The 12,070-nt window shown below is 50.9% G+C and overlaps 1 protein-coding gene across 2 annotated transcripts in view; it reads left to right on the plus strand.

The window, feature by feature from the left end:
• slc26a11 (solute carrier family 26 member 11) overlaps window positions 1-12,070 on the plus strand; it is a 30,513-nt gene that overhangs the window by 822 nt on the left and 17,621 nt on the right. The window contains exons 2-5 of one of the 2 annotated variants that reach the window (XM_085963854.1): window positions 5,103-5,524; window positions 6,797-6,989; window positions 8,244-8,329; window positions 11,755-11,834. In XM_085963854.1, coding sequence (XP_085819980.1) covers window positions 5,339-5,524; window positions 6,797-6,989; window positions 8,244-8,329; window positions 11,755-11,834 — 545 coding nt within the window. In that variant the 5' untranslated portion in view covers window positions 5,103-5,338. The remainder of the gene's footprint in view (window positions 1-5,102; window positions 5,525-6,796; window positions 6,990-8,243; window positions 8,330-11,754; window positions 11,835-12,070) is intronic. The other variant, XM_085963855.1, reaches the window with a different exon arrangement.

Here is a 12,070-nt window from a genome sequence, read left to right on the forward strand (position 1 = left end):
GTATTTAGAGAGGGAATTCCAGAGCTTAGAGCTTTGTCAGCTGAAGGCACGGCTGGCAATGGTGGAGCGATTTAAAATCGGGGATGTTCAAGAGGCCAGAATTGGAGGAGTGCAGATACTTCGGAGGGTTGTGGGGCTGGAGGAGATTAGAGATAGGATGGGGCGTGATGTGCCTCAATAATTCCGAGACTCGAAGTTAGCAGAACAAAAACAAGGCTTTTATTAACTTAGAAAGTAACACGTAAGAGAGAGAGATGTCTTCCTTCTGGAGACTGAGGCCAGACTGAAGCTAGCTTACAAACGGGGCCAGGTATGGGCGGAGCCCTACACACAGCACATTCCAGTATACAATACAGCACATTCCAGTACACAATACATCCACCACCTTAAACATTCACTCCCTCCACCACCGGTGCACTGTGGCTGCAGTGTGTACCATCGACAAGATGCACTGCAGCAACTCGCCAAAGCTCCTTCAACAGCACCTTCCAAACCCGTGACCGCTACCACTTAGAAGGACAAGGGCAGCAGACGCAGGGAAACATCACCTAAAAGTTCCCCTCCAAGCCACACACCATCCTGACTTGGACCTGTATTGCCGTTCCTTCACTGTCGCTGGGCCAAAATCCTGGAACTCCCTTCCTAATAGCATTGTGGGTGTACCTACACCATATGGACTGCAGCGGTTCAAGAAGGCGGCTCACCACCATCTTCGCGAGGGCGATTAGGGATGGGCACTAAATGCAGGCCTAGCCAGCGACGCCCACATCCCATCAATGAATAAAAAAAAAAATGTTTTAATTTTACTTCATTAACCTCTTACCTTGTTAAAAGCAGGCCCTGCGACTGCTTTTTTTCATGCGCAGCTGCTAGGGACTTACCCGCACGGAGAAACCTGTTTTATATTTATATAAAAAAAAAAATTGGAAATTCCAGGCGTACGCGCTGCCTCTCTGGCGCACGCATTTGACCTGTGAACCCCTTCATTCAAGGGAACGGAAGTTCCGGTTTCCAGCACATGCGCAGTGCATGCATGAAACCGGCACTTTCGTTGGCCCTACGGGTGAGTACACAGCGCATACTCTCCTGTGGGGACCCAAGTTTCTGGCCCAATGGCTTCGGTCTTCCCAATATTTAGTTGGAGGAAATTTCTGCTGATCCAGGACTGGATGTTGGACAAGCAGTCTGACAATTTACAGACAGTGGAGGGGTCGAGAGAAGTGGTAGTGAGGTAGAGCTGGGTGTTGTCAGTGGACATGTGGAACCTGCTGTTTTGTTTTCAGATGATGTCGCCGAGTGGCAGCCTGTAGATGAGGAATACGAGGGAGCCCAGGATAGATCCTTGGGGGACACCAGAGGTAACGATGCGGGAGCGGGAAGAGAAGCCATTGCAGGTGATTCTCTGGCTACGATTAGATAGATCAGAATGGAATGAAGCGCGTGCCGTCCCACCCAGCTGGACGATGGTGGCGAGGTGTTGGAGGAGGATGGAGTGGTCAACCGTGTGAAGGCTGCAGACAAGATGAGGAGGGATAGTTTACCTTTGTCACAGTCACAAAAGATGTCATTTGTGACTTTGAGAGCTGTTTTGGTACTGTGGCGGGGCGGAAACCTGATTGGAGGGATTCAAACACGGAGTTGTGGGAAAGATGGGCATGGATTTGGGAGGCGACAACATGTTCAAGGACTTTGGAGAGGAAAGGGAGGTTGGAGATGGGGCGGTAGTTCGCAAGGACGAAGGGGGTCAAGGGTTGGCTTTTTTGAGGGGTGATGATGGCAGATTTGAAGGAGAGGGGAGAGAACCATTAACCATATCAGCTAACGTGGGAGCCAGGAAGGGAAGTTGGGTGGCCAGCAGTTTAGTAGGAATAGGGTTGAGGGAGCAGGAAGTTGGTCTCATTGACAAGGTGAGCTCGGAGAGGGCATGAGGCGAGATGGGAGAGAAACTGGAGAAAGAGGAGAGTTCATGGCTCGGAAGGAAGGGGGGGGGGGGGGGGAAAGAGTCTGAGAGGAAGTTTGGCCTGGTGGGCTAGGGGAAGGAAGGGAAGTGGCAGAGGCAGTTGATTGGTATGTCTCAATCTTGGAGACAAAGAAGTCCATGAGCTCCTCGCACTTGGTGGAGGAGACAAGGGAGAGGGGTTTGAGAAGACAGTTTGCAGTAGAGAAAAGAAGCCGGGGGTTATCTTTGCATTCCAGAATGATTTTGTAATAGTGAGCAGACAAGAGTAGGACCCGATAATGCTTTGTGGTCCAGCCAGATCAGGCGGTGAATGGCTAAACCAGTTGTCCGCCATATCCATTCAAGTCTGCGTCCCTTGGACTTAAGGAAGCGAAGATGAGGGCCGTACCGGGGGAACGGCTAGGGTGAGAGAGTAATGGTTTTATGGGGACTAGGGCATCAAAGGTGGAGGTAAAGGTGTAGTTGAGCAGATCGGTAGCTGCAGAAATATGGTGAATGGAGGACCAGCGGCCAGAGAATTGGGATTTTGAAAGTGCAGTTGTAAGTGAACTGGGAGAGTTTTTTCCAGGGGCAGACACAAGAGGAAGTAGGGTGCGGGCGGGGCGGGGGGGGGGGTGGTGGAAGGGGGAATGTGGGTGGAGAGCGATCAGAAGAAGTGGTCAGAGATGGCCTTCTCTGCGATTGACATGATGGGAGTAGCGAGGCCATGTGAGATGGCAAGGTCAGGTGGCCATGAAAATGGGTTGGGGTGTTTACATGGAGGGCGAGATTAAGGAAGGATGGGGGGAGGGGGGGGGGGGGGACAGAGCATGATGAATTGAGATGGAGGTTGAAATCACCGAGGATGAGAAGTTGCTCAGTGCTGAGGGAGGAAAGCAGTGAAGATATGAGAATTTTTATGGTACTTGGGTGGGTGGTAGAGAATGAGGACTTTAAATGAGTGGAGAGGGTGGAACAAGGTGAGATGCTCAAAGGAGGAGAAAGTGCAGGCGGAATAGGGGGACAGACCAAGGTGTGATTTGGTGTGGAGAGCCGCACTGCCGCCACAGCGGTCTGGGCAAGTGGTGGAAGGTATAGCCAGGTAGGGAGGCTTCATTTAGGGGGAAGGTGTCATCACCCCTCGGCCAGGTTTCCGTCAGGGCCATGATGTCGATGCAATCATCCATGTTAAGCTCATGGATGGCAAGGGCCTTGTTCGCGAGTGAATGGAAATTCTGGAGGGCGATGCAGGCTCGCTGGGCGGGAAGGTCGGCGAGCGAGTAGGATGGGCCAGTTGGGGTTGCTGCTCCTCGGGATGCAGTGATGAGTGCCTCGATTGGCATCCTCCGAAGGGCCAAGCGAGGCACAGAGCGAAGCTGTAGGCTTATCTAAGAGGGAGTCGAGCCTGGGACAGCGGCAGGGAAGTAGGAAGGTGGAGGAGTACTGAAGGGTTGGGGTAGGGATTTGGGAGGGCTGAGTACCTGAGCGGGGAGAAATGAAAGGAAGCATGGCGACAGGTGAAGAGGGGTCTAGGAGGAGTAGAGAAGTTTTTAAAAAAGGAGATAAAAGTGGAAATAGACACGATGGACTTGTGTTCGGAATGGCAGCGACAATGCGCATGTGAACAGACACAGGGAAAACTCAAGTTACATAGGCCTGGTTACATGGCCGTTGTTAGGATGCCTATATCCTGGTAGTAACGGAATATATAGGAGACAATAGGAGGGAGTCCAGAGTTAAAGCCCGAGGTCCCGTGGTGGGACAGAGTTGATGGAGTCGGCACAGAGCACCAACGAACTGCTGTCCAAGTTCAAAGACAGGTGTAGCGGGTGAGTGAAATCCAGAAGCTATTTGAAGGGTGGATGATGGAGGTATTTTCATGGGAATGAAGATCCAGGAGATGTGCAGGATCGGTTGCGGGCCAGGTAGGTGGATGTGAAGTTGGAGATCCGGAAGTGGGGGAGAAATGTACTTTGCCCCAAGAGAGTAAAACACCTTCCAGGAACCAGACTGTAACTGAAGCTGGAAAACCAGTCCGAGGCTCCGCAGGGAACAGCAGCGGTGGGGGAAGGGCTGTTAGCTGCTCAGTTACTTTTGAAATATATAAGCAGCAGATCAGAGACACGACAGCCGAGTCTTGCGATGTGGTCCAGTGCAGAAGCAAATCTTGATGCCCAGAGAAGTCCAGGAATTTAAGAGATCCAGGAGCTCGATGAGAAAAGCAGACATGGTCGGGGGATGGTTTAAACTAGCAGTTAACTTGTGGTTCGGGCTAAAATGCACCCACTATTCGAGGCAGAGGAACTTGTACAGTGGAAGAGAGGAGATTGGGAGTGAAAGGGCAGTGGATGGCCAAGGATAGAGATCTTCTGCTCTTAGGCAGTCCCTCGGAACCGAGGATGACTTGCTTCCACGTTAAAAATTAGTTCTCTGGTGACTGACGAGCCCAGTGCGGGGGTGGGTGGGTGGGGTGCTTGGGTTGACTTGCGCTTGGCTTCCACTTGCTCCCGGCGAAGAGACTCGGTGTTTGGCGCCTTCCCAGATGCTCCTCCTCCACTTTGTGCGGTCTTGGGCCAGGGATTCCCAGGTGTCGGGGGTGTTGCACTTTTTCAAGGAGGCTTTGAGGGTGTCCTTGAAGCGTTTCCTCTGCCCACCTGGGGCTCTCTTGCTGTGTCGGAGCTCCGAGTAGAGCGCTTGTTTTGGGAGTCTCGTATTGGGCATGCAGACGATGTGACCCGTCCATCTATATTTTATAGAGCTATACACAGTGAGGAGCTCCCGAGGGAGTGGCCAGCCCAGGAGTCATCTTGGCTCTACTCCAGTAGGTTCCACTTTCCGCGCTCTTTCCCCATGTCCCTGCAATCTCAGTCTTGAATATACTCAACGACTCTGTATCCACAGCCCTCGGGTAGAGTGTTCCCAAGATTCACAACCCTGAGTGAAGACATTTCTCCTCATCTCAGTCCTAAATGGCTGACCCCTTCTCCTGAGACTGACTCCTGGTTCCAGACTCTCAAGCCCTCTAAGGATTTTATACTTGGCCTGATTTCACCAAGACAAGAGTGTTTTAAGCTTCTGAACTTGCCTTGACTTAGAATGACCTCCTTCTGTGCTGCATCATTGCAAGTAACTTGTGACTTTAAATCTTTCATTTAACATCCAGGCATCCTGGGACACCCGGAGGAGACTGGGTGACATCTGAAACCGTCTCTGGAGCGATGGCTTTCAGTAACTCGACTGCGTCATCCTGAGAAACCGCTCGCCTCCGGGGGCCCTTCTTCCCCCATCAACCAGGAAAAGCGCTTGGGCGAAACGAACGCAACCGAGCTCTGGGTGTGAAGAAAGCGTCGAGCCCTCGCCACCCGAGGTCGCTGGGAGAGGCGCGGAGACGAGCTCGGCATGGCGTCTGTGGTCAGGAAATGCTGCTCCTATCGCACCTTGAAGAGGCGGCTGCCGATTGTGGCCTGGCTGCCCCAGTATTCCATTGAGTGGTTGCGAATGGATCTCCTGGCGGGGTTGACTGTGGGGCTGACTGTGGTGCCACAGGCACTCGCTTACGCCGAGATAGCTGGCCTTCCTGTCGAGGTAGGCGCCACTGATTAGTGATCCAGGCTTGCACTGTTGTGAGGAAAAAGTTTCAGGGTTTTTCTTTTTTATGATTTTGATACTTGGTAATAACAACAGAAAATGCCGGAGACACTCGGCAGGTCAGGCAGCATCTGTGAAGCGAGAAAGAGTCAACGTTTCAGGTCGATGGCCTTTTGCCAGAAGTTAGTTGTCAGGTGTGTCTCTGTGGGTAACTCTCTCCGCTCCTGAGTCAGAAGGTTGTGGGCTCAAGTCCCACTCCAGAGACTTGAGGCCAGTGCCGTGCTGAGGGAGCACTGCACTGTCGGAGGTGCCGTCTTCTGGATGAGACGTTAAACCGAGGCTCCGTCTACTCTCTCCGGTGGACACCAGATCCCACGGCAGTAATTTGAAGAGGAGCAGGGGAGTTCTCCCTGATGTCCTGGCCAATATTTATCCTTCAACCAACACCACTAAAACAGATGACCTGGTCATTGTCACATTGCTGTTTGTGGGAGCTTGCTGTGACCTTTTACTACATTACAACAGTGACCACACTTCAAAAGACTGTAAAGCGCTTTGGAACATCCTGAGTTCCTGTGACAGGCGCTATATAAACACAAGTCTTCCCTTTATTACCCAGCAAATGTTACACTTTGTTATAGATGCAGAACAGTGGGGAAAGAAAGCCAGTCACGGAGCTGGAGCCTGAAATTTACAGCTGCCCTCTGACCTCAACGCTTTCCAAGTGACCCACTTTTGCCTGTCTCTAGCAGCAGCCTCCGAGACTGCCCTGCCCGTGAGGGATGTCGCAAAGAGAATGGCCGACATCCAAGTGTAATGAGCAGGTCCTGCAACAAAACACTAGACTGGAGGTGTGCAGCAGGCCCGTCCCACCTGAAGGAGAGCAGGATCGCTAGGGCTATAGGTCTCCGCCATGTCCAAACTCTTGAGAAGGCTGAACTGTGATTCTGTCCCCAGGAGGTGGCGTGTGGGCAGGAGAGTAAATACATTTTTTGTTGCGCTATATAAAAGTTTTTTTTGTTTAATTGTTTTTAAGGCAATAGATTTTTGTTGGGTAAGGGTAGATGGAGTTAAGCTACAGATCAGCCATGATCTAATTGAATGGCGGAACAGGCTCGAGGGGCTGAATGGCCTCCCTATGTTCCCAAGACACAACTGAAGGCCCTTGTTCCTTCTTGTCCTCACTGTTTTACCAGGCAGTAAGATGCTTTAAAAATTTGACGAGTTTGTTATATTCTTGTCTGTATCTAATCCACGTTTCTGCTCCAGTACGGGCTCTATTCCTCCTTCATGGGCTGCTTTGTCTACTGTCTGCTCGGCACCTCGAAAGACATTACGTTGGGTCCGACAGCGATCATGTCCCTCCTTGTCTCCTCGTACGCGTTTCACGACCCAGTATACGCGGTGCTCCTGGCTTTCCTCTGTGGCTGCATTCAACTGGCAATGGGCATCCTGCACCTCGGTAAGGACCCCTCTCCCGGTGACTCATATATCCAATCGGGGGGATGTCCATTGAGTTCCCTTTAGAGGGTGGGGGGTAGTGTCTGAGCCAGCCTCCTTGTGCTACCTCGCAGATCCTGGGAAGGGGGGGGGACGCATGGAGTGCAGAGAAGGTGTTTCTACACTAGGCGTTGGAATCAGAAGCCAACCACAGGCGAGTTCTCTGATATTAGCGTTTGGCTCGATGGCCGCACCGACTGAGCTGTGATAGCAGAGACCCCCCCCCCCCCCCCCAGGATTTGTCGGCTGAGGCTCAGTGGGTAGCACTCTCTCTTCTGAGTCAGAAGGTCGTGGGTTCAAGTCCCACTCCAGAGACTAGAGCACATAAAACTAGGCTGACACTCCGGTGCTGTACTGAGAGAGTGCTGCACTGTCGGAGGTGCCGTCTTTCGGGTGAGACGTTCAACCGAGTCCCCGTCTGCTCTCGGGTGGATGTAAAAGATCCCATGGCCCTATTTCGAAGAGGAGCAGGGGAGTTCTCCCCGGTGTCCTGGGCCAATATTTATCTCTCGATCAACATCACTGAAACAGATTATCTGGTCATTATCAAGTTGCTGTTTGTGGGATCTTGCTGTGTGCAAATTGGCTGCCGCATTTCCCACATTGCAACAGTGACTCCACTTCAAAAGTACTTCATTGGCTGTAAAGTGCTTTGGGACATCCTGAGGTTGTGAAAGGCGCTATAGAAATGCAAGTTCATTCTTTTCTTTTATGTTGTTGTATTTTTGCAATCCTTTCCTTATAATTGCACTGGTTTGTGCTGGAGTTGTGGAGCATGGATGCCAGCAATCCTCTAACACCCTCCGTTCTTTACTTGCAAGCCCAGGCAGTGATTGTTGGCCCGCTGTTTGACGATGAGCTGGGCTCTGTTGCTCCCTCCCGCCACAGGCCCGCAAACAATCGCTGGGCAGCAGTGAGGAATGGGGAATCTTGCTCATGTCCTGACCCACCTCCCCACCCATCCAGGAAAGCCCAGGGGAACTGAGGCCTATCGTAGCGCCGACACTTCCCGCCTTTTGTCAGGTATATCCCTGTTGCTCCGCTTTAGTGCTTTATTTTTCCATGCACCCTATTGGCTCACTCTTGCTGACAAACTCCAGCGGTTAAATGGAAGCAGAACCTCTGTACTCGGGTCTATCCAGATCAGGGTGCTGATACAAGACAGTAAAATAACTCCGTCCCATCTGTAACTGGCTTTGATTGATTTTATTCCTAGGTTTCCTGGTTGACTTCATCTCCTACCCTGTAATAAAGGGATTCACCTCCTCCGCTGCTCTGACCATTGGCTTTGGACAGGTGAAGGTAAGAAGGGGCTGAATGAAGAGCCACTGCCTTTGTTTGATGCTGACTTGTGTTTCTGGGCAAGGCAGGATTGATATTTGTGTGCAGGCCCCCCCCCCCCCCCCACTGCCCCTAGTTTGAGGGGTTTGATGATGTCACATGCAGTGTTCATCCAGCTCTTTGAAGGCTGATGTACTGGGAGGGGCTGAAAAACTAACCAGGAAATGTATTGTTTTGGAGGGGAGGGGGTCCCAGGTTCTACCATTTCGAGCACCTCCACACCCAGTCATGGACTCGTAGAAGTTTACGGCACAGGAGGAGGCCATTCGGCCCATCGTGTCCGCGCCGGCCGACAGAGCTATCCAGCCTAATCCCACTTTCCAGCTCTTGGTCCGTAGCCCTGTAGGTTCCGGCACTTCAAGTGCACATCCAAGTACTTTTTAAATGTGATGAGGGTTTCTGCCTCTACCACCCTTTTCAGGCAGTGAGTTCCAGACCCCCACCACCCTCTGGGTGAAAAATGTTCTCCTCAACTCTGCTCAATCCTACCAATTACTTTAAATCTATGCCCCCTGGTTATTGACCCCTCTGCTAAGGGACATGGGTCCTTCCTATCCACTCTATCTAGGCCCCTCATAATTTTATGCACCTCAATTAATTCTCCCCTCAGCCTCCTCCGTTCCAAAGAAAACAACCCCAACCTATCCAATCTTTTGTTACCTCTGGTGTTCCCCAAGGATCTATCCTTGGCCCCCTCCTATTTCTCATCTACATGTTGCCCCTTGGTGACATCATCCGAAAACACAGCGTCAGTTTCCACATGTACGCTGACAATACCCAGCTGTACCTCACCACCACTTCTCTCGACCCCTCCACAGTGTCTAAATTGTCAGACTGCTTGTCCGACATACAGTTCTGGATGAGCAAAATTTTTTTCCAATTAAATATTGGGAAAACCAAAGCCATTGTTTCCGTTCCCTAGCCACTGACTCCATCCCTCTCCCTAACATCTGTCTGAGGCTGAACCACACGGTTCGCAACCTTGGTGTCATATTTGACCCTGAAATGAGCTTCCAACCATACATCCGCAGCATAACTAAGACCACCTATTTCCACCTCCGTAACATCGCCCGTCTCCGCCCTTGCCTCAGCTCATCCGCTGCTGAAACCCTCATCCATGCCTTTGTTATCTCTAGACTTGACTATTCCAATGCACTCCTAGCTGGCCTCCCACATTCCACCCTACGTAAACTTGGTCATCCAAAACTCGGCTGCCCGTGTCCTAACTCGCACCAAGTCCCATTCACACATCAACCCTGTGCTCGCTGACCTACATTGGCTCCCGGTTAAGCAGCGCCTCGATTTCAACATTCTCATCCTTGTTTTCAAATCCCTCCATGGCCTTGCCCCTCCCTATCTCTGTAACCTCCTCCAGCCCCACAAACCCCCCCCCCCCCCCCCCCCCCCCCTGAGATATCTGCGCTCCTCTAATTCTGCCCTCTTGAGGATCCCTGATTATAATCGCTCAACCATTGGTGGCCGTGCCTTCTGTTGCCTGGGCCCTAAGCTCTGGATTTCCCTGCCTAAACCTCTCCGCCTCTCTATCCTCCTTTAAGACACCCCTTAAAACCTACCTCTTTGACCAAGCTTTTGGTCACCTGCCCTAATTTATCCTCGTGTGGCTCAGTGTCAAATTTATTGTCTTTAAATACTCCTGTGAAGCGCCTTGGGACGTTTTACTATATTAAAGGCGCTAAATAAAGACTTGTTGTTTCCTCATCGCTAAAATTCTCCAGTCCTGGCGACATCTTCAAATCTCCTCTGTCCCTCTCCAGTGCGATCCCATCCTTCCTGTATCAGTATTATTTGAGTGTCGGGCAGGGAGAGCTCCACTCTCCCTTTTAATAGGTGACACCAAATAAAATAACATCAGAAATAGAACAGGAAAATATATTTTTCGCACATTAAAAAAAAGTTAAGGTATTAAGACTAACCAGACAACATTAATGTGGAGAAAGTACTTGCTCCATACACACACTGATGATGTCGGTGTCGCTCTGATGTTGGCCCCTCCACTACAGGATGCGATGGTGACTCGGTCACTGTGATTGGCCCTTGCTTTTCCCAGTTCCCCTCGCTCCCAAATCAGATTGGAATACTCTGTTGCCACACCTCACTCCGTCCAGCAAACCAGGATTAAATCTTGCCCTGTTGGTGGGGTGGGTTCTCCAAACCCAATCTTTCGTTCGGTTTTGGGATATGGAGTCGGAGGTGTCCACTGCCAGAGCTCCTCCCACCTCGGGCAGTGCTCGTGGACCCTGTGAAACGTTGTCATTCTGTTTGATATCCTTAAAGGGATTTGATGGGCAAAAAATGCCGCTGAGATTCCAGAGGATTAAGTGACTTTCCCGTGAGAACAGCTCTTGAAATGGATGCAAGGGTTCTGGTCCAGGCACCAGACGGGTGACTTGATGCGCTCAATGACCCTTCGTTAATCTCCGCACTTAATTGGCCCAATGGCAGTGGGTGGCTATCCATTCATTTAGCCTGCAGCCCTGTGCAGGTGATCTTAAACTGCAGCAGAATATGGCATAATGGAACGCAGCCTCCTTTATCCCAGCTAATTACACTTCTAATGTGAGAAACACTTGATGTGCGAGTCCAGTTAGGGACACGCAGTTACCAGCCAAATGGGAGGTTAGTTGGTGTTGACCCTTTTTGGAGAAGGGTGATTGGGCATTCCGGTGAATACTGAGAGCTCACTCCTTGATGTGGCACAGGAATTACTCGCGGAACAAAGACTGTTAACCACCTACCATGCTGTTAGTCACATGATACAACAGTAATGGAGTTGTTGATTAATTGTAGCAATCAATCGCAATCAATTAGTTTACAATAGACCCAGACCTGAGGTGAGGGACTCCCCAATGGTGGAGAGCTTTGGGAACCATAGGTCCAAAGTAATATATTCCTCCCAAGCATACTACACTTATCACACGTCCTGTCTCGAATTACTTGTGCACTGTACAAACATCATTATCTTATTCCACAATAAATTCCTGAGTTAGGTAATTAAATAATTGTTTCTATCTGGGAGTTATTGAGCAGCTTATCTGTCGGAGCCCCCGAGATAACGTTCCAATTCTCTAGGGCCAGTGGAGGGGGAAGGTCTTTTTTTTACCAGTTCCTCTTCTCCTTGAGGCCGAGGATATTTGCTTGGCAAACAGGGAACGTTTGGCTTTGTGAGACTGCAAGGAGTGTGGGGAGGTAGTGAAACAAAAGGTGAAGGTTCGAGCCGGGTCATACACTCATTGCTCAGTCTGACGCTGGCTCTGTTCAGTCGGACCGTCTCCGGGGAAATGGGGTTAGTGTGGGAGCTTGCTGTGCTGTGTCGGAAGGTGCCGAGTATTTGAGTCTGACACACTCTCTCCTGTTGTTTGATCCAGAACATTCTTGGCCTTTGTGACATTCCCCGCCAGTTCTTCCTTGAGGTTTACTACACGTTCTATAATATTGGAGACAGCAGGTCAGTATTCCTGTTTTACTAATGAGTGCAGCTTCAGAGGCCCAGTGACTGAGCGTGTGGCGTAGGCCAAGAAGGCCCCAGGTTTGATCCTGGGCCTGTCCTGAGTGACCAGACAAGGAGGAGTTGGGTGTTACCACTGATCGCAGCACCCCTGGGCTAGGGGAAACCTGTCTCTGGTTCCTGCTCCTGATTGCTAGAAAGAACTTGCATTTTAACGTGCCTTTCAGCATCTCATG

Source organism: Somniosus microcephalus, chromosome 21 (genome assembly GCF_052327205.1).
Source record: "Somniosus microcephalus isolate GS21.2 chromosome 21, FLI_Smic_1.0, whole genome shotgun sequence".
Lineage (NCBI taxonomy): Eukaryota > Metazoa > Chordata > Chondrichthyes > Squaliformes > Somniosidae > Somniosus > Somniosus microcephalus.